At 40.8% G+C, this 23,399-nt stretch overlaps 1 protein-coding gene across 2 annotated transcripts in view; it reads left to right on the top strand.

Annotated features, from left to right (window-relative positions):
- The window catches only part of PRKG1 (protein kinase cGMP-dependent 1), a 788,657-nt gene that overhangs the window by 590,232 nt on the left and 175,026 nt on the right, over nucleotides 1-23,399 (top strand). For both annotated transcript variants that reach the window (XM_069980327.1, XM_069980326.1), the window contains exon 4: nucleotides 5,196-5,301. In XM_069980327.1, coding sequence (XP_069836428.1) covers nucleotides 5,196-5,301 — 106 coding nt within the window. The remainder of the gene's footprint in view (nucleotides 1-5,195; nucleotides 5,302-23,399) is intronic.

The raw sequence follows: 23,399 nt of genomic DNA, 5'->3' as shown, positions 1-23,399 counted from the left end.
TTTGTCATTGTTTGAATTGTAAAAAGCTGAAGTACTTTGCATTGCTGTTACTAAAAGAACTGTGAGTGTAGTAATGGAGCACATTGAAGAGGCTGCCGTGTTCATCAATAGGATATCAATGCTTATGGTTCTTACTTTATGCATTTGTTGTGACCCAGGGGTGCAAGATGGCGAATGCAAGAGTTGATGTCATGTTACTTCTACAGCAATTGTTACAGGGCTCGGAGTGGTAGTAGTTCTCCCTAGGTACCAGCACACTCCTGTTAAAGATGTTCCTAATGCCCCCTTGGTAGTGTGATAATGCAATATAAGAATGCAATATAAGAACTCTAGTAAAACTTAAACAGCAGTATATTTACTTGGCAGTCTCTTATAGACAGTACAGAATTTTCCAATGACTGCCTTAACTGCTGTTATGCTTTAGAGGTAGATTTCGCAAAGGTTCCCTTTAGAAAGTTCTGGTGAATCCTTCTTTAGTAGATAGACTGGAAGTAAACAATACTTAGGTTTTGCAAAGTCACTAGAAGTGTTAGTTAAGACTTGTATTCGTGGTGAAGGGACCTGTCCTTATACACAAGACTAGGTTGATCTTACAACATGGAATGTTCTTCCTGAAGATTCTCCTATTCATGTGATTACATGATATTATCTCCTACAATGTAAATGAGCTGACAGTATTAATTAGCATATCTCTCATCTTCATACAATCAAACAGAAGTAAGTGACTGCTGATAATAGATACTCACTATGATTGAACGTTGTCAGCCGATAATTTGTGAATCATAGTATTGCTGAAGGCGGTGATTAACGTTATTTGATTTTCAAGCTAATTTCACAAAGGGCTGAGCAACTTTTTGTCTTGCAGTTTTTGGGCTTTATCTAAAGGAGACATTGTGGCATTGTTGGATCAACACCTTCAGATAACACTGCACCTATATAATAGGCAATCTATGCAAACTGCTTTACTATGAATCTGAGTATGCTGCAATATTATGGGGGAGAGTTATCAAACAGAAGTAAAGTGAAACTGACTCAGTTGCCCCTAGCAACCAATCAGATTCCACATTTCATTTCTCACAGACTCTTTGGAAAATGAAAGGTGGAATCTGATTGGTTGCTAGGGGCAACTGAGCCAGTTTCACTTTACACCATGTTTAATAAATTTCCCCCTATGTCTGCCAAAAGCAGGTGCAGGGTGTACAGTTTAATCTACATTGTAGATAATGGCATTGGTTAAAAAAAAATCTGAAGAAATCTGAATGTATTGCATTTTAACTGCAGGTTTTAGATATTTCATTTGCAGTATTCATATCTGACACGTGTGAGCTCACCCTTATATAAAATTTTATCTACCCTCCCAATTTCACCTATAAAAACAGCTGTTATTGATTTAAATGGGAGAGGTGGCATGGCATGAAAAGCACTGTAAAGCACCATTTAAATCAAAGACAGCTAAAGACTTAAGCTGTACCCATTTTTTCATTTACATTTTCAGGACAAGCTGCTGTGTGCACATTATCACTAGATTTCTGCTCTGTAGTTTTTATGTGTCCCTGACTGAGCTAGTGGGAAAAGCCTAATGGGCAAAGCACAGAAGAAGTAATATTGCTCCTCTGTGTCTTTATAGCATACCCTAAGAAGTAGTAGTAACATGAAGGACATTATAGACCGGTAATGAGTAGTGTAAGCTGTAACGAGATCTATTAATCTAACAGAGTAAACTATTGTTCTCTCTGAGATGTTTCTGTCTGCTCAGGTTTTCTCCTGCCACCCCCTCCTCCCCCACCCCACTCCTGTTCATAGACTTTTATGGACAGTATTTAACTTATTACTCAGTGAATTTTATTGTGTCTCGCACAATAGACTTGAACTGTTTTTTTTTTTAGGGAGAATGACAAGTTTAGTTGGGGATGGAGCAGGAATAAAGGCTGATACGTAGAGAGAGACTTTTTCAGCTAAAATATACAGTATGACAAAGTTTCTTTTGTACTAGTTTTTATGCAAATTATGTTCACAACAATATTTCACTATAAAGGGTATATAACCCAAAATGTATTTTTTCTTTTTCCTTTATCTTGTAGGGGTGTTTACGTAGCTATAGTACCATTCCTAATTATTTCTGCAAATTGTGGCCTTTGCACTGTTTGCACCACTCTGCGACATCACAGTGGTACATGCGATGCCTGCAGTTATACGTATTAAGCAAGTGCATTTGTTTCATGATCCTTATGTCTTTCAGCCAATATTAATGTTCCTTCATTTAACCTGCTGCGCAGTTGGCTGCCTAAATGTCAAACCCTTGAAAGCAGTTTGCAAGCCAAGCGTGGCAGAGTGGTGTTTAATGCTACACTAGAGGTCTTACAGCTTGTCAAGAGCTATGGATTATGTATGTTTCTGTGTAAGTAACTGTTACTTAATAATTCTGCTTGTGGAGTAAACAGCAGTCATACAAGGCAGCTAACACACAACCCATGCAAACAGTGGACATCTCAAAGCTCCTGGGACCCAATATAAAATCTGTATCAGGGCTTCCAAGTATGATTCATCATGTATAGTATTGATCAGCTGATCTTAGCAGCTCTGGAAAATCTTTATTACTAGGGATGCTACCATCAACCATACATCCAAAAATTATATGGCAGCCATGCAAATACACAGGAGGCTGAATCCCTGAGAACTTTTGTTTGCTCTAGATCATATGGGGAGGTTCTAAATGAGGGGAACCCAGTTTATGATGTCCATATACAGTGGTGCCTTAGATTACAAGCATAATTCGTTGCGGGACCGTGCTTGTAATCCAAATACACTCTTAAACCAAATCAAATTTTCTTGTAAGAAATCACTGATATGCAGACAATTGGTTCCACACCCCCAAAAAATAATGATTTTTTTTTTTTTTTCATTCTGAATAACATGTAGAACAGATAAAACATTTAGGAACAGCTGAATCTGTCATATTATAAGTTACTGTTCAGTATAGCAATCAGCATGCAAGCAGCATGTGGTGTATATTGTATAGTAAGTGCATAAATCTGAAAACACTGCAGCAGTTTATATTTACAGAATAGTGATGCAGATCACTATAATGCAGTAGTGTAGTACAACAGGCTAGAATAGAGAAGCAGGCCTGCTGTCAGAGGTCTGTGTGGTCACATGACAGCAACGGGGAAGGGGTGTGTGCTCAACAAGGATCAGGAAGTGAGAATCACAGAGCTGTGCAGTAGGATAGTGACAGAAACTTTATATACAGCAGTTCGAATGGCTGAGTGTAAGTGCAGGCACATTATAGCAGCAGTGTGTATAGCTGAGTGTAAGTGCAGGCAGATTATAGCAGGAATGGAGAGGATGGGAAATGCAAGGGCTGACAGAGACTGCAGGGAGCAGGAAGGAATGAGCAGGGCATATGTGGGCACATAAATGTAGCACTCCCTATCCGGGGAGAGAGAGGTTACAGCTATGAAGAGATTACCTCCACAGTCCTGTCCCCTGATGTAAGCGCCATCCTGAAGTCGATCTGCTATGATTTGGAAGGTGAGGGAGACTTCCTGGGTTGGAGTATAGGGCTGTAGACCACCCTGTGCAGACCATGCCCCTCTGCCCTTCCGCTTCCACCTTTTATAGGGAGATCTTAAACCAAAGCAATGCTCTTAAACCAAGTTACAATTTTGAAAAACTGTGAGCTCTTTTTGCAAAACGCTCTCAATCCAAGTTACAGTACAGTACCACTATACTTTAATAAGATGTATGGATAGGGGGTTTCTATTTTGTTATCCTTCTACAAATCACCTTCCTAACTGCCGTTAGTTTCAAGGACTGTCAAGGGTGTAGCACATCATGCTTTATATAAAGTCATTATTGTATTCTAGTCATTTTTTATATTACAAATGTAATATATCTAGCATACCTCACTGTATGGCCTATACCTTGTAAGCAATGTCATTGGATTTCTCCTCTCACAAGGTGGTAGTCAACTTTTTATTGGCTTCAAAGATTAAAAAAAGCGAGAAGCAGATAGAAAATTGAGCCCCTTCTGTATCCATTAGAGAGAGAAGGTTGTTATGCACATTTCTTATTTCATGTGTCTGGGACCCAGATGTTATAGTAACAGCCTCCAAAACAAAATTAATCTAATTTCTGTATTTTTTTTTATTCTGCAATGCCCGTTTTTCAGTCCAGATATTAGTTTTCAGCTTCTTGCCAAGTTTCCTAATTTAAAGCTACCGGATGTTCGAAAATTATATAATCCACTTGATATATGATGTCCTATAGCAAATCTTAATCTATTGCTACTTCTTATTATATCTCTAGTTTTAGATTGAACTGCAGGTAGTCTAATGCTGGGTTTACACGGAACGATTATCGTGGGATTAATTTGCACGATACCGATTGAATTTGAACGATAATCGTACCTGTAAACGCGGCGAACGATCGAACGACGAGCGAGAAATCGTTCATCGTCGTTCGCAAAAAATTCGCCGATTGTTCCGTGTAAACAGTTGTCGCGCGATAGTCCGGCCGCCCGCAGCCCCGCCCGGCCCCCCACTCGCAGCCCGGCCCCCCGCTCATCCGCAGCCCCCTGCGCCGGCTCGATCGCTCGATCGATCTGAGCGGCGTACGATAAATCGTACCGTCTAAACACTGATCGGTATAAAAAAAAAATTGTTACTTCGAAATCGTTAATCGTGTGATCGGGCCAATTATCGCTCCGTGTAAACTTAGCATAGGGGTCCATTTACACAGGAAGATTATCTGACAGATTATGTGCCAAAGATTTGAAGCCAAAACCAGGAACAGACTATGAACAGAGATCAGGTCATACATGAAATCCTGAGATTTCTCCTCTTTTCAAATCCAGTTCTGGCTTTGGCTTCAAATCTTTGCCAGATAATCTGTCAGATAATCTTTCTGTGTAAAAGGGCCCTTACTCTATCATCTTGTTGTAGAGAGTGCACAAATTGTATTGATTATTTGGTTATGTTTGTTCTAGTCAACAACATTGCTAAACCCATAGGTGGGATGACAAATGTCACCCATTAACAATGTCTGCTGCATAACAAAATACATGGAGTGGGAATATGGGAATTTAATTGCATTTCTACATAAAAAGACCTCCCTCTCCATATTTAGATAGATTACTGCTCACTGGGATGCATAAATCGATGATTGTTAATAATACATTTTCATTTTTCTTGTAGCACTTACAAATGTGAAACTATGGGCGATCGATCGACAATGTTTTCAGACTATAATGATGCGGACGGGGCTAATCAAGCACACCGAATATATGGAGTTTTTAAAAAGGTATGTTATTTTTTTTATCAAACTGGTTTTTTTTGTTGTATTTTTTTCTGTTGAGATCAGTGCATTGGATATAAGGTGATAGAAAACTGAAGATAAAATCAATAAAAGGGATCCTGTTGTGCTGAAACTGTGTTTCAGTCTGCAGTCATCTTTTAGAGCAGAAGAAGCTGAGCTGATTGATATACATATTTTTTAGAAAAAAATCAGCAGGATTAGTCCAGTGGGCGGTCCTAGTCTTTTTTTTAAAGACGTGTCACTAAGGTGGGGTTTAGCATCTGTTGACAGGGGGTCCAAGTGACACTAAGCCCCACCTATGTGTGTATATTATTAGAACAGAAGAAGAAGCAATTAACAAAACAGTATGTTTTAGGCCATGTTCAGACACTATGAACATCGTCCGTTGTTTGACACGACTGGTGTTTGACGTGTCAAACAACGGCTGATGTCTCAGATGTTCACTCAGCTGATACTGTAGTATCGGCCGGGTAAACATCACCTTGAATGCAAGCACATAGAGTACAATGTAAAGTATGGCCGTGAGCCGTACTTTACATTGTAAGAACAAGCTGTTCTTTGTGGCTGCTGTCAGCTATTTTGTGTGGCTGCATAGAACCCTGGCCGTTGTCTATACTGTGTGTATACACCTCAGCCGGTGTTCTATATACTTCAGTACAATGCAAGATGCATCAACAGACGTTGTTTTACTAACAAATACATTGTGTGAACATGGCCTAAGAGTGCAAGAGGATCCAATATAGAAAGACTATACAAACTCCATGTCAGTGTTGCCCTTGGTTTGAACTCAGGACTCCAGTACTGCAAAGCAATAGAACCACTGAGTTTTCCTAATCATTGTTAGTGATAGACATGGAATAAATCTCTAAAGTATGTGCATACAGCAGAGGCATACTGTAGCAACATAAGGCACTTATTATCTTCTCTAATTTTATCCCTTTATCTCACTTTTGAACATTTTAATATTTTCATATACATTTTAGACTCTCTTATGAGAAGATATCAGGTTCTAAAGGATTATTGACTGATTTATTTAAAAGTTTGTTTTACCTTACTTGGTGAAATACAGGCTAAAAAACAACTAACCAACTAAAAGACAAGCTAAAACCAACCAACCAACTTATGCTAACAATACCATAGGAATTAAGTTGTTTTTCTATTGTACAGAATAGGAAATGACATTGTGTGTAGAGCCTATCTTTATAAAATGTTGAGCAACTTTGAAAAAAATCTTTATTTAATTTACTTTTGTCTCACAGATCAAAATCCTGAAATAGTATATACTAAACTGCCACAGCATTCCTTGTTTGAGTCAATAGGAAGAGTTTAGGCTAGTGCTTTCTGTTAGCCACAAGATACTATTTACAGTATATATCTGCCTGGGCCTTAATGCAGGGGGGTGTAAATGTGCGCCCTGCTGGGGGGGGGGGGTCGACGCGCCTTGAAGCGAGTGCTGAGCTCGCTTCATAGTGGGTGAGGACCGGCTGTTATTAGCAGCCAGGCCCTCACTCTTAATGGTGGGCCATTGCGATCGCACGGCTGCCTGCCATTGACCCCTTAAACACCGCAATTTAAGTGTAAGTGACAGGAGCAGCTCCTGTCACTTACCGATCGGGACCCCCGCAGCGTGTCTTCAGGGGTCCCGATCACACTGCTTGACTGCCAGAGGTATACTGCTTACCACCATGCAGTCTGATCTTCTGATCTGCCACAGGCCACAGGCAGGCTCATTTAGGAGATTGCAGATTACACTCATCACTGCTATGCTATGGCATAGCAGTGATCAGTGTATGAAGTTCAATGCATCAAAGCAATGTAAAGTCCCTAAGTGGCCTTCAAAAGTGTAGAAAAAAATAAAAATAAAAAATCAATAAATGATAGACCTGTACGTGATAAAATAAATGCGCTATAGGAGTTACAATAGGGCCATTTCAAACATACAGTACCTATTCGCAAAAAAAAAAGTTTTACTGTTACTAACAATAGTAAAACATTAAAAAAGCTATGTAAACATGCATATCGCTGAGCTCAGACTGACCTTTAGAATAAAGAAAAAATGTCAGTTTTACCGTAAAGTGCATTACGTAAACACGGACCGCCCCCCCCCCCAACTTTGCGTAATTGCATTATTTGTCCCAAATTCACCCCATAAATGATATTTTGGAGGTTCCATCATTAATTTTATGGTAGGTTGAAAGGCTCTATTCCAAAGTACACTTGTTCCTAAATAAAACAAGCCCTCACATGGTCCTGTAGCTGGAAAAGTAAAAGAGTTATAGCTTTTAGAAAGGGAGGAGGAAAAAACAAAAATGAAAAAATGTAAATTGGCCCGGTCCTTAAGGCAATTTTGGGCTCTGTCCTTAAGGGGTTAAATGAAATTTTGCAAGTGTATTAAAAGAGTGTAGCCGATGTGTTTCTCAGGGAAAGTGATCAACTAGTGAAATGTAGTGATGAGCGAACATCCCGATGTTCGATTCAGATCCCGAACACAAACATAAAAAAAATAATTATTGTTATCGGTGCGTGTTCACCTAATATTCACGAACAAATAACAAACAATACAGTAGAAGCGTACGTTTTGGTCATCACACATGCATACAAATTATTAGATGTAAATCATAAATTACACAGTTACATATGTTCACAAGTTCAAATATGTTCGAAAATGATCGTAATAACCATTCTAATCATCAAACAAATTGTTTGTGATCGCGAACAAGAACAATTATCATCATGTTCGTACGAACATTTACGAACATGTTCACTCATCACTATTGAAATATATTGATTGTTAATAGAGCTCCTCCCTTAAAAACTGGTTATAGCTCAACAAGAGGGCATGTTAAGCAAACCAGTAAACTTGTTACTTATTACGCTTTAGCTATATTTGTTCAGATTTACTGAGACTGCTTCAAGCATAGCAGTGTCTAAGCATGCAACAAATTTATCAAAGTGTCTGAAGCTTCTGGATAAATCTGCCATGTTGTAGATTGTCTAGCCTAAATGTAGCCATATATTTTTAATAACTGAACATACAGCCGACATTAAGCCCCCCTGATTTCCCAATACACATGACAAGGAGAGGAGTAAACGGCGGCTAGACTGTTCTGGCAGACATCATGTGTCAGGAGGGAGAAAGGAGCCCAGCATACACCTTAGATAGTTGGTTGATAGAGATGAGTTCATGTTCGCACAAACCCGATGTAAAGCCTGTTGCCTGGAGAGGGTCGATGCAGACTGAAAATAAGAAAGTCATAGGTTGTATGCCTGTTTTTGAGGCATTTCTTGGGCTGCATCCACAATACGCTGTATCCATGTTTTTCAAGCAGTCCTCAGCTACATCCATATTTTCCAGTTGGCCTTTGGGCTGCATCCACCTTTTTCAAGTGGCGTGAATGAAATACTGATCTGCAGTTTGCTCATCTCTATTGGCTGTAAGGGCATGTTCATTTTAAACTATCTGTTAGTTGACCTTAACTGTGTACATTTTTGGGGCAAGGTGTCAGATCTTAAATTATTCCCCTTTAAAACCACACCTGCTGTTTAAAGATATCACTTCCGTCACTCCCCCCCTTCCCCCCCCCCCAACCTAGTATAGCAACGGAATAATGCTGGAATCAGGGCTCCAGTGACTAAAAATGGCTACTAAATAAACTTGAATTTCTGATACTGTGCACAGGTCCTATATAAAGAGGCTCATGTATCATACTGTATAACATTTGTTTCTGTATTGGAGGGCAGCATACTATGGGAGAAAACATGTTATGTCTATAGGATATATATTTGTCTTCAGTATGTTATGAAAAAAGCTGTTTGAATCCTGCCAGGATTCCTAGAGAAAGCCTGTGGGCCCTGCTATATCCACTCATATGTAGTGATTGACATCTCTCCCTGTATACAAACCAATACATGTAAAGATGCCAATCGTTGTGTGTGGGTGAGGACTCACAGGCTTTCTGTGAGTCCTTGCAATAGTAAATCAAACCATAAAAAAAACGGTATATCCCCAAGCCCAGCATCGTCGCTTCTTCTGGGTAACATAAAAGACGTGATAGAGCTACCCTCACCTGAGATGCCCCCAACTGGGGAGAACTTGGCTGGGGCTGTCATGTGATCCGGGGGTCCCAAAGAATGCACCAAATTTCTGCTGACTGAGTTGAGAATATGTTTTAGCAACACATTAATATTCATCCAGCTTTTAAACATACAATATTTATCTCCAATTCACTTCCATATTCTTAAGGATTCAAAAACGCTGACCCAAAAGTCTGCTATGGATTAAGAAGATAAATGTGAAAAGGGATTTTCTCTTCACAGATTTCTGATTTGTTTTCAAAGGAGATATTTTGCATATTAAGCTCTTTAACCCTTGACCACAATGGAGCTTTTCCTGACAACTGCCTGACTTAATATGGACAAGACCTTAATACTGTGAGCTATATATTATCTAAATACAGCTTAGCACATTGCTATAGAGCACAAGAAATAATCTAGTAATCTCTTATCTCAATGTGCACAGCAATACACTCCACACAAAACTCCTTAACATGCATTTTGGGTTTATGTTTCTGCCGTCATTATTTCTGAGATGACATTTATGAAAATTAGGGCACGGGAAAACTGAGGCGTTGCCAATAGCAACTCGTCCTCTTCTGTCACTTGCAGCAGTTCAGAAGGGAGGGAGCCAATGTCTATTTTTTGCCTTGGAAATTACACAATTATTGACTAGGATTCTGGATGGCCTAAGAGTCAAATATATAGTGGATTGTAATTTTACTGGTGGAGTCTGACTTCTATTTCTTGCCAAATCAATAACAAGGAGTAGGTGATACAAGCTATAGAGGGTACACAGGTAGCAGTAAGGCCCAAAACCTTATATGCCACATAGAAAGACCCTAGTATAGGGGAAAAGCCCTTGTTACAGGTACTGGTAGACAGGAGGTTCATGATACATATGTGGGTGATAATACCATCATCTATAATCACTGTTTATTAAATTTGGTAGTCTGACCCAGCAAACCTAGTCATCACCTATTTTTAACCCAGGTACAGGGCAATTTTCCCACCTCTGAAGTATTGTCTGACATAGGGTCTTATTAGAATAAGTGATTTTTTTTTTCCGCCAATTAACGATAAACGATAACAAACAAGCTTTTGGAATTGACCTGAAATCGTTGACCATAACGCACAGAATGATAATCATCAGTTCCAATAGTAACTGTAATTGTTACTACAGTTATTTACTCCTACTGATTCCAACAACTATAACAATTTTTTTGCACGATAATTGGCCCGTATAATATGGCCTATAGTGGCAACTATAGCTTCTTCCAACAGTGAATGAGGCAGGCATTCATAGGCATATAAAGGACCACCTTCCTTACGTCAGGACTGCCCTAGGGACTTCAGACCTAGTTTTCCTAGGAAGATTAATGCAAATATATAATATCTCCATACAGCATACAGACATGCTTGTTTATAAAAATGGTTAATAATTAAAGTGGTTAGGTAAAAAAAAATAAAAAATCTTAATGTACTTACCAGCTGCCTATTCTCCACTGATTCTGTTCTTTGCTGGTCCCTGCTGCTCAGAGCTTGGCTGTGATTGGCTGAGGGGGGAATCAGTAGTTAATATATGCATTTTTGTTTTCTGCCACGCTGAGACCCTTAAGACATTAAAATATTTTAAGTTTCTGATGGGCAAGGACAGTGAAAATGTATATGCCGAGTCCTTAGAGACTGCCTGGATTCAATATTGGGTTTGGATTTTAATTAGGAGTTAGGCTTGTCTTTTTGTAAACCCAGCCCTAAACTTGGAATGTAATGTTGAAAAAAAAAAAAAAAAAAAGGAAGATGGGCATTGTTATTATCTGTGTAATGTATCCTACTTAGATGAATAAAAAAAAATAATTGTGTTTTGCACAGCTGACATCTATTATAACCCGCACCCTCCCAAAATAGAGAGATCAAAGCCCTTTAATTAATTGTCTGGCAAAATAAATGATGACACTTTGTAGGAGTGAAATTCCTTTAGTGTTAGAAAAAAACACAACAATTAATTTCCAATACTGCTGTCATAATGCAGTCGGGGGAACTTTTTCTATTATTTTACATTTTATTTTATATGCACACCTAGTTCTCTTCAGGAAGTTTGCTTTTGAAGGCTGCTTTGCTATGAGTCGCAGAGCACAGCCACCCACTCACCCAAGCAGAACTGAAATGAAGTCTAATACCACAGATGTGCCAGCGGATCACAAGCTGCCATTTGCTAACTGTCCACCGAAGACTTATTTGCTTATACCAGTGCCAAATACATGTTGATTGTTGAGCACCCCCCGAACAATGGGAAAAAGCAGAGCCAATTCCACTTAATCTATTATCATATAAATACTCAGAAGAGATACAAAACAATAAAAAAACTACCCTCCCAAAATACAATGGAATGTTATTTAGCAGAATGATTCTGTTGATTGCAAGCAATTGTAAATAGTAAAATAAACAGTAAATATTTCATGATGAAGGGCTGAGAATATTCTGGTGATGACAGATTTCATTGTTTCTGAGTTGCCAAGCGAGTTTTTGAATTTGGAAAGATCTGCGCAATTGTGTCTGTGCATTTAAATGCCTGTAATATGCACTGGCGTCGCTGGCCCTCACCATTTAAATAATGCATTAGTTTTGCAAGAGAAGCCAAGTGTTTCTTCCTACAAAAGCTGCTACATTGTAGATTAGCTTCACAGTTCATCCTGCTAATGTTAAAGCCCAAGATGGAGCTTCCTGCACGAAATCTTCTATAAATATGGTTTTTTATTGTAGATAGAAAGATGCATAAGCAAAGAGAGAGAAGCATAGATTAGCTGATACAGAGATGCATAGCTACAGAAGGGAGGATGAACATACAGCACTGTATGGATAGAAGAAGAAAAAAATAAGATATGCACTTAAGGCACTTAGTGCACATCTTTGATCATATAGCTACCCTCTATCTATCAGAAGGAGATGACCTTAGGTTGGATGGGACCCTGACACTAAACTCACCTCTCCTGGGTTTTAAAGCCTACAACTCTGGGTGTGTACTATCCAGCTTACCTTAAGAGGCATATGGGGTTAAGGAGTGTGTGCTCATCCTCAGCATTGTTTTAGTTAAATCTTCAACTTAAGTAATATGTAAATTAGACAGTTCAGTGCATTGGGGGCAGAAATACTAATCTGCACCGACCTGCCTGTCAACACACCCCTCCTCAATTATAAAGTATCCAGAGTTGCTAAACGGGACTGTGTGGCTCAATGGCTCAGGTAGGGTGCTCTGCCTCATGGTCCCAGACCTTGACTAAGATCTCATTGAGAAGATTGAAACGTTGCATACTAAGTGATTAAACCAAGCCACTTTTGTTCACTTAAGTTCGGAGTGCCACCTTTTTTTCTAGTTTCTGGCCCTCCTCAATTAGATTGAAGATTTAAGGAAAATTACCCTCATTCTCAGTGTACCCTACACTATGAAAGCATAACAGCAGGTTAGAGTCTTCTAATCTGCTTTTAGTTTTCCTTTAAAGTTGATGTGTTAGAAGTAAAAAATTGTAAAACATAAGGTTTTGAGACCAGGGCCATATTGAGATAAATACATGACTGGATCACAACATCTGCAAAAAAGGTTATCATATGGGGTGGGCCCAGTTAGTTGTGACTAGTACATACTAAGGCTATATTCTCACATTTGGAAACATATGAGGCAGACAGGGCTGTCTAGTGAAATAGATGGTTTTCTGGCTTCTGTCCCTTCACTTACCGCCATGACCGTCTTTCATCCTCAGTGGCCGATGTCCTCACTCTCCACGTGTTCATCACCACTGTGCTTAGCTACGTGGTGTTTCCTGCAGTACTGATTCAGTCACTGGAGAGAGCAAGCATGCACCCTCTCCAGATTTAAAAGCACAGTGCCCTAATTATTCTCCCCTTCTGCAAGTGTCAAGGTACTTTGATCCTGTGAAGGTGTTCCTGTTGTCTAGTCCTGCACCCCCGGATGTTTCTAGGATCCCATGTTCTTGTTTGTCCCTGCCCTAAAGTGTGAACCTGACCCAACCTGTGCTTCATACCAGCACCGAGTGAGCTTCACATGTGACCAGCATTTGTGTTTTCATCTGCAGTAGCTGTCACTTTCATCACCTGCACCTGCCAGTTCCCAACTTTTAAACTTGCAGCCCTGTGTTATATTGGCATGTACTAGAGTGTATATGCCCTAGGCTTGCACTGCCTCTCCATCCCTCCTCCCCGCCCTCTTCACCATAAGGAATGCCCCAGGCAGGATTTCTTCTATTCATCACCTGTGTGAACACGGCACATGTGTTGGATCGTTAAGGCGCCTGTGCAGTGTTCAGACAGGTGATGAATAGGAGGCGTTCCTAATGGTGAAGAGGGCGGGAAGCAGGGAAAGAGAGGGGGTGCAAGCCTAGGGCATAGACAATCTAGGCCATGCCAATTTGTCACAGGGATGCAAGTGTAAAAGTAGTTTTTTAGGACAATAACTGCATCACCTGCTGAACGGGCCCCAGCACAGATCTTGGTTTAAAAGCAGCTATCCATAGGTATAAGTGGTTTGGGGGGGACAGATTGTGAGTACAGAGTTGCTTTAAAGTGTTCTAAGGAAGGACCACTGCACTCAATAAATCCAATGACTCTGACCAGAGCCAATGTAGTTCCCTAGTACCCAGCTACTGTTTATCCAATTAATCATATTTTGGGAGATTACATCAGCTGCTTGTCCTCGCTTGCCCAGCTTCCCTGTAGGTTTTCCAACCTTCAAAGGGGTTGGAAAACATTTTTCTTTTCATAATACATTGCTTTAATAAAGTTATATTACTTTGTAATATAACTTCATAAAAATAAATGTATACATTCTTTACTACTCAATTTCCGTTGAGTGACAGTAGTAAGGGGCGACACAGGCCATTGTCCGCACAGTGCAAAGTCAAGTCCTTACTTGAGATTCCACCACTTACAATTACCACTAACATTGCTAAAGCAGCCCAGCTACACCATAAACTTGTACTTACCACAAATTTCCATCTTTAGAACAAAACTTTGAACACTTCTTTATTACTTATGCTCTTAGGAAAAGTTTAAAGGGGCTGTCCTGCATAAAAAAAAAATATATAATGCTGGCATGGGGGGGAAATAGAATAAAGCTATGCTCACCTATCCCAGATCTCCCTATGGTCCCTCTGCAGCTCCCTTTCTTTTCCTGTCCCCTGCCATTGCTTTCAAGACAACAGCTTAGAGCAAGATCTGTGCACTCAGCAGTGTCCATTCTCGGGTGTTCTTAGGTCTATTTTTCTGCTGTTAAGGTGCTCTACATTGCTGATGATTTAGTGGGAAAGTTCACTGTGGTGAAGCCTGTCTGCATATTTTGCAGTAGGATATATAGAATAAAAAATGTACAAAAAAATGAAATCACAGTTGTGCTATTTCCTGTCAGTATCCCAGTGACCCTGCAGGACTTTTGCATCATGATCTGTGATTGAAGCATTATGGGGAGGGCAGGTGTTTTCAGCATAAACTATAAACCCTTGTATTCTGTTAGGAGCTGCACAGGACCTCACAAGGATGATAAATTGACGTGTCTGGCAGCAAACAAGAGTGTGGTGCATCCAAATGGAAACCACACACTGTGTAATATAGACCACAGGTGGTGGCTAGTAATAAGGCAGTCACTGGCAATATCAAAGGCTGCAACCTTTAGAGAGTGCTCTTTTCTCATAGCATAGAAGTTTCCTCTAAAGGATAGATTTTCAGAATAGTATTGGATATCAAAGATGATAAAGCTTCACATTTAGAATCTAGCAATTTCCTGGCTTTACTTGATATTTGGGATAGATGAATACATTAGAATAACGATAGATAGATAGATAGATAGATAGATAGATAGATAGATAGATAGTGCACTAATTTTTTTTCTACACAGTGTACTGTGTAAGTCCTAAAATAAGCTATCCCAAGACTGAACAAGTCTATAATAAATGCTTTACTCCCTCCAGTGGTAGTGAGCAAGTTAGCATCCAGTGAAGTTATTCTGATCTGCTTACCTCTGGAGAAATGTTGTAAATTGCAAACATTTCTAAAGCATGATACCCCCCCCCCCCCCCCCCCCCCCCCTAGATAAGCAAAACAGGAAACAGTCAGGAGAGTACTTCTATGTAGGGGTGGTTGTATGGGGGCAGTTACAGTTACAGTAACAAGGCACAACTCATCATTCCCCCAGTCCTCATCTGCTACAACACCACTACACTGGTTCCTAATACTGTCTGACACTTGGAGTAAAAGATAACCAGGGTGAGTATAAAGAAGCATCTGATCTTGAGTTTGAATATTTTTTCCCTCTGGCTTGAGGTCTAAATATAGAGGTGTTGTCTGCTGGGGTTTAATAAATTTGGGGGGCTTAAAACATGTTTTATCTTGCAATAAAGAATTTGTGCATTTGCAGGTGAGTGCCTCTGTTCCTCTCTTGTGGATTGATGTGTAAGGGACTTATCACTTGATGGATGAGCACCTCCCATTTGCCATGCCTTTTGACCTGCTGTATGTCATGGTAGTGTTTTTAAGCAAGATTCTAGGTTTACTAATAGTGCCAGCTTTTTCCCACTAATTGAAGTTGTAATTTAAGATTATGATTTGTTATCTGGATTAATTTTGAGGTGTGGTCGAGGGCTAAAATTACTTAGGGTACAAAAGCAAAAATGGTACCTGGTTTAAAGTGAAACTGGCTTAGTTGCCCCTGGCAACCAATCAGATTCCACCTTTCATTTTCCAAAGAGTCTGTGAGGAATGAAAGGTGGAATCTGATTGGTTGCTAGGGGCAACTGAGCCAGTTTCACTTTACACCATGTTTGATAAATCTCCCCCCTAGTGTGTATGTATGTGCTATGTGTTTTTAGCGCTGTTCCCTCTATGTTGTGCATTTTGGAAATGATAAAGCTATAAACCCCAATCACCTTGAAAGGTACTGCTGTTATTTGGCTTATTAACCTTACTACTATGTAGTTTTAACTTTTTCTTTTCCATAGTTCACAGCTAAGAGAAAACTCTATTCACTGTGCGAGCTGTGTGTGTGCCATGTGTCCACAATGTGTGCCATGTGTATCATAAGGGAAATTTATCAAGACTTGCATACTCATACGCAAGTCTTAAAAAAAAATCCCCGCTTCCATTTACCTGTTGGGATTTACTAAGAGGCGCACACCACTTAGTAAATCCGGCGGGACCTGCGTCTGCCATACACTGGCTGCAGAATCTAAACCTGCTCCAGAGCATGTGTATTTTTCTGCCGTGGTTTACACATATTTGCATGATAAATTAGGCCATGCATGGCTGACACATGGCATACACAGCGGAAAAGGCTACAATCTGCACCTTTTCTGTGGCATAGGCCAGGGGCACATATTGAAAAACCTGCCCCCATGTGTACGCTGTGTTTGTTGCTTGTGTGAATCACATGTTTCATACTGCGCTGTCCTGCTGCAGCCACTGATTGGCTGAGCAGAACATCAGGGAGCCACAAAAGCAGGTCGGAGCACGGACTGGTAAAGTATTTACCCGGCCGCAGTGGGTTAAGGGGGGCATGCTTACACACTCGCAGTGGGATCAAAATTCTGCTGCGAGTATGTAAACCTTTTCAAGTTGACATCAACGGAAATCGCATCAGATTTCAATGTGAACTCGAAGTGTGAAATTTACTGCGATTCCGCTATGTGTAAACCCACCCTAAAGGTAAGATTAAATCAACTTATAATTAAAACTTTTCATTTTCAAATACCTTAAAGAAATGGGAGACTATTTCCCGAGCAGCTCTTGAGCCTATATAGACCACACAGATATCAATCATATAGCGAGTATGAATGGAATAATTTTTAGTTGAAACCACCATTTTTGTGCGTCGCTCGACTTGATTAGTTTTGTTATCACATCAGAATAAGCCGTTTTATGTATACGGCAAGTTACGGCGTGAAATGTCATTGTGCCTATAATTAAATTATTTGCGGCAGAATGTTTTATGTTGGTAAATTTCATCTTTATATTCTTGCACTTAGTTAAAAGAGACTAATCTTGCAAGCATGAATGTGTTACAGAGAATCATATAGAAAACGCTGATGTGGTTCAGCATCGGGGAAAGTTGCCAGTATCGCTGAAGTTTTGCACACAAATGTATAAGCACAGTGATCATCCTCTCTAGTTGCTAAGCAACGGCTTCCAAGAGAGCAATAGAGAACTGCAGTATTGGCAAATTTATCCTTAACCGTTTTTATTTTGCATTCCGATGGTGTGCACACTGCCTGCTACCCAGTAAATATGATGATCATCAGCTTATGGGCTACTCATTTCCTGCCAAATGGTCTTTTTACAAAATTGTTTACAGTCTTTTATGCCCAACAGTTCTATTTTTTTATGTTTTTCTTTTTTGTTTGTTTTTGTTTACATCCCAAATTATCTTTTACTTCCCATTAGATTAATGACCTCCAGTTCAAGGTATGGTAGGAATTTTATATATAGTATGTGGGTCTATACAAGGGCTACACATCCCATTCAGCTGAGACAGGATCAAGGGGTAGGCATACACGTGTATGATTTGCAGTTGGTTAGTTGGTGTTTTCCCTGTATTTTTTATTAAGCAAAAATAGCAAAAATTTTGCTCTGATCACACCAACGCCTGTTTCACCACCGTCTGTTACAACAGAAACCATGACGGCACTGCCAGACCCCACTGGTTTATAATGGAGTCCATAATTTTGATGAAAAAAAAGTGTGCAATTTTTCTTCTTCCCATTAAACCTGATAAACTTACTGACAGAGCCTCCAAATGGAGCATATGACAGCAATGTTTCTAAGGAAACATAGACCACAGTCTTAAATAGAAGTTTACATATAAACATACACTCAATACAACTTTTGGCAGTAGGAACAAAAAAGAGACTCAATTTCCCCCAAAAAACTAAAGACAACTGAGAAGATCCCCTGTACCATGATTCCACCAAAGTCACCTGCAGTGACTAATTGTGTTATGCTGTTACTCTTAGGAGACTGCACCGTTTCCCTGTAGAAAAAAAAGCTGTAAACAACTTTGTAAAATCATAATATATATATATATATATATATATATATATATATATATACATAGTTACATAGTTACATAGTTAATACGGTTGAAAAAAGACACATGTCCATCAAGTTCAACCAAGGAGGGGATGGATACAGGGAAGGGGGAGGGGTGATAGGTTCTATACATATGCATTTATATTATTTTGGTCTAAGAACTTGTCTAGCCCTGTTTTGAAGCCCTCTACTGTTTTTGCTGTGACCAGATCCTGTGGTAGACTGTTCCACAGATTCACAGTTCTCATGGTAAAGAAGACTTGTCGCCTCCGGAGATTGAACCTTTTTTTCTCCAGGCGGAGGCAGTGCCCCCTTGTCCTTTGAGGGGGTTTTACCTGGAACATCTTTTCCCCATATTTCTTGTAGGGGCCATTTGTATATTTAAATAAATTAATCATATCTCCCCTTAAACGTCTCTTCTCCAGACTAAACAAATGTAATTCTTTTAATCTCTCCTCATAACTAAGATGCTCCATTCCCCTTATTAGTTTAGTTGCCCGTCTTTGTACCCTCTCCAGCTCTAGAACATCCTTTTTATGAATCGGGTTCCAAAACTGGACAGCATACTCCAGATGAGGCCGCACCAAAGCTTTATAAAGCAGTAATATTATATCCCTGTCCCGAGAGTCCATGCCTGTTTTAATGCATGACAATATCCTGCTGGCCTTAGAAGCAGCTGACTGACATTGTGTGCTGTTCTGTAGTCTATTATCTACAAGTACACCCAGATCCTTCTCCATCAGCGACTCTCCCAGAGTAACTGCCCCCAGGACATATGATGCATGCGGGTTATTAGTACCCAGGTGCATAACTTTACATTTATCCACACTGAACCTCATTTGCCAAGTGGACGCCCAAACACTCAGTGTGTCTAAGTCATCCTGTAACATCTGCACATCCTCCATAGACTGTACTGTACTACAAAGCTTGGTGTCATCTGCAAAGATAGAAACATTGCTGTTAATTCCATTCTCAATATCATTAATAAACAAGTTAAACAGAAGAGGGCCCAGTACTGACCCTTGGGGTACACCACTTATTACTGGGGACCATTCGGAGTAGGAATCATTGACCACCACTCTCTGGGTACGATTATTAAGCCAGTTTTCAATCCAGTTACACATTAAATTTTCCAAACCGATAGACTTTAACTTACCCATCAGACGTCCATGAGGAACTGTGTCAAACGCTTTAGCAAAATCCAGGTACACGATATCCACAGCCGCGCCGCCATCCAGGCTTCTACTTACCTCTTCATAGAAACATATTAGGTTGGTTTGACAGCTTCTGTCCTTAGTAAAACCATGCTGGTTATCACTTATAATACTATTAGCCACTACATATTCCTGGATGTAGTCCCTTATAAGCCCCTCAAATAGTTTCCCCACAATGGACGTTAAGCTTACGGGTCTATAGTTACCTGGGGAAGTTCGAGAGCCCTTTTTGAAGATCGGCATTACATTTGCCTTACGCCAGTCCCTCGGCACAATACCAGTAAGCAAAGAATCATGGAATATTTCATACAAGGGTAGTGAAATTACAGAACTGAGTTCCCTAAGAACTCTGGGGTGCAATCCATCAGGCCCTGGAGCTTTGGTTACATTGAGTTTGTTTAATTTATCTTGGACCATATCTATAGTAAACCAGTTCAGTACATTACATGTGTTAGCAGCACTGGCCCCACCCACCTCAGTACTGGCCCCACCCACTACAGCTCCATCCTCTTTTGTATATACAGAACTGAAGAACCCATTAAGTAACTCAGCTTTCTCCTGATCCCCAGTTATTAATTCCCCGTCACCATTATTTAGGGGTCCTACATGCTCTGACCTTGGTTTTTTTGCATTAATATATTTGAAGAATTTTTGGGGGTTTCTTTTGCTTTCTATAGCTACCTGCCTTTCATTGTGATTTTTTGCTGCTTTTATTACATTTTTACAGGTTTTGTTGACTTCTTTGTAATGTTTAAATGCTACAGCTGACCCCTCTGATTTATATTTTTTTGAATGCCCCTTTTTTCTCATTTATAGCCCTTCTAACCTCGGTTGTAAGCCATGTGGGATTGGATTTTAACCGTTTATATTTGTTACCCATATGAATATATTTGGCAGTACAGTTATTTAATGTGGATTTGAAGATTTCCCATTTATTAGCTGTATCCGTATGTGACAGCAGCCGCTCCCAGTCTATGCCCTGAAGTTCTGCCCTTAACCCCGGAAAATTCGCCCTTTTAAAATTAAGAGTTTTTGCCCTCCCAACATGTTTTTCTTTTCTACACTTTAAGCTAAAAGTCACTATATTGTGGTCACTATTACCCAGGTGTTCATGGACAGTGACATCCCCAACCAGCTCAGCGTTGTTAGAAATAACCAGATCCAACAAGGCATCACTTCTAGTTGGCTCCTCCACAAACTGGCCCAGAAAATTATCCCCTTTGTGGTTTTAGCTGAACCGTGACCCCAATCTATATCTGGGTAGTTGAGGTCCCCTATTATCACTACTGTTCCCTCCCGGGCAGCCCGCTCTATTTGTCTATTCAACTGGCCATCTACCTCCTCAGTAATGTTAGGGGGTCTATAGATTACACCAAGAATAATTTTTTCACTCTTTACCTCCTTCTGTAGTTCTACCCATAATGCTTCCACATCATCACAGTCATCTCCCACTATTGCATCTTTTACACTCACTTTAATATCATTTCTGACATACAGACATACTCCTCCTCCCCTTCTGCCCACCCGGTCCCTTCTGAACAACGTAAATCCCTGAATATTGACAGCCCATATATATAATTATTATTATTTTTTTTAATCAATTAATTGTCAGGAACCGGTGACACCAGACACACAGACAGTGCACCCTAAGCTCAGCCCCGCCCACTGACTCTTCCTACTTGCCCCCCTAGGCTAAACCCTAGGGCAGCAACTGGGCGGCGGTCCCTGTACTGGCTTGGTGGGACACAAAGACAAGACAGACAGACAAAACACAATAAAGAATGGTCGACAGTCCGGGTCACAACAATCGGGCAGCGCAGTACAAAAACACAATCCAACAAGCAATAAACAGGCAATATGGTCAGGGGCAGGCAGCAAGCAGGGATAGTCAGAATACAAGGCAAAAATAGTCCGAATAAACAGAGAACTAAACAGAGGCAGAAGCAGGCTGAGACAAGCTCAATATCCGGCAGTGAGAGGCAGGCTGGCAAACACTATATAGGAGACCAGAGGTCCAGTGCAGGAGCTGATTGGACCAGACCCCTAATCTCCTCAGAACACCTGGGGCAAGAGCAACCTGACCAGACAAGCTAACCAGCATCAGAGTTAACTCCGAAATGGCCAGGAGTATCTCAGGCGGGTGTGGCTGAACAAACACAGAAGGAAATAGGCCAGTGTTCAGACAAGGCCCAGGACACCGCACAAACATACAAAAACACTGAATATCAGCGCCATTTCAAGCGCGCAGCACGAGCCAAGGGGCGCACGGAGTTCAGCACAGGCACATTCATGACAGTACCCCCCCTTTTATGAGGGGCCTCCGGACCCTCACTTGATAAATCAGGTGTAGGTGGAAAATTACCTCTCACCACACAGGTTTGAATGTCACTAGCAATATCGCTATCCGTCTCCCACTCGTCAGCAGAGGACTCTGAGATAGAGACAGATGAGCTACAGACAGAGTTATCATCACCACAATTTTCATTCACATCAGGCACAGATATGGCAGGTTTATCAGAGGAACAGTGTATGCCCATTTCACCAATGGTTACCTGTGTGCCCAGATGACCTTCCTGGTAGCCATCTGGACGCTGATGATGTTCTGCTTGCTGGGGACGGATGGGGCAATGGCTGATGTAGTGACCACTGTTCCCGCAGTAAAAGCACAGGCCATTATGTCTCCGGAATTCTTGTCTGGTCCTGACATTCAATACTCCCAGCTGCATAGGTTCCTCCTCTGAGACGTCAGGGGAGGATAAAGGTTTTTCAGCAGGAAAAGAAGCGGAAGGTTTGAAGAGGTCAGAGTTTGCTTTCGCCCTTTTTCTGTCTCGTAGTCTGCGGTCAATAGAAATGGCCAAAGCCATGGTCTCTTTAAGGGTTGGAGGATCTGGGTGACCTACCCAGGCATCCTTAATGCCCTCTGCCAATCCTTGCTTAAAGAAATCCTTCAAAGCCGGTTCACACCAAGCAGTCATCACACAAAATTTCCTAAACTCAGAGCAATATTCCTCTGCTGGTCGCTTACCCTGACGGAGACAGAGTAGATTGTTCTCTGCCAATGCCATGTGATCTGGTTGAGCATATATAGTACCCAGGGACAAAAAGAATTTCTCCAAGCTACTCCATTCCTCTGCCTCAGGAGGGATTTTGAGAGCCAAAGCCTGAGGATCTCCCTGCAGCAGTGAGACCACAATACCAACCTTCTCCTGCTCAGAAGGGAAGTGATTGATCCAAAAAAACAACATGCAAGCACCCCTAAAGGACTCAAATTTCTCCATATCACCAGAAAATCTATCAGGGAGCAACATGACCGGTTTTCTAGGATTCTCGACCAGTGGGGGCGCTACCACAGCATTATTCTGGTTGGCAGACAAAGCTTGAACCTGTTTAGCAAGATCATCAACCAGGCAAGACAACACTTCCATCTTAGCCACCAGGTTTAAATCCAATAACTGAGTTATCTGGTTTGCCAGTTGGACCACCAGGCCTGACACCCCCTCCACCCGGGTAGCAAGATCTTCCACAGTAGCCATGGCACCAGAGGGGGGCAGTATATATATTTGGCCGGATATTCTGTCAGAAACCGGTGACACCAGACACACAGACAGTGCACCCTAAGCTCAGCCCCGCCCACTGACTCTACCTACTTGCCCCCCTAGGCTAAACCCTAGGGCAGCAACTGGGCGGCAGTCCCTGTACTGGCTTGGTGGGACACAAAGACAAGACAGA

The sequence above is a fragment of the Dendropsophus ebraccatus genome, chromosome 8 (assembly GCF_027789765.1).
Source record: "Dendropsophus ebraccatus isolate aDenEbr1 chromosome 8, aDenEbr1.pat, whole genome shotgun sequence".
Taxonomy (NCBI): Eukaryota; Metazoa; Chordata; class Amphibia; order Anura; family Hylidae; genus Dendropsophus; species Dendropsophus ebraccatus.
The sequence above is the reverse complement of the archived record's forward strand: the minus strand, read 5'-3'. Positions and strand labels throughout refer to the sequence as shown.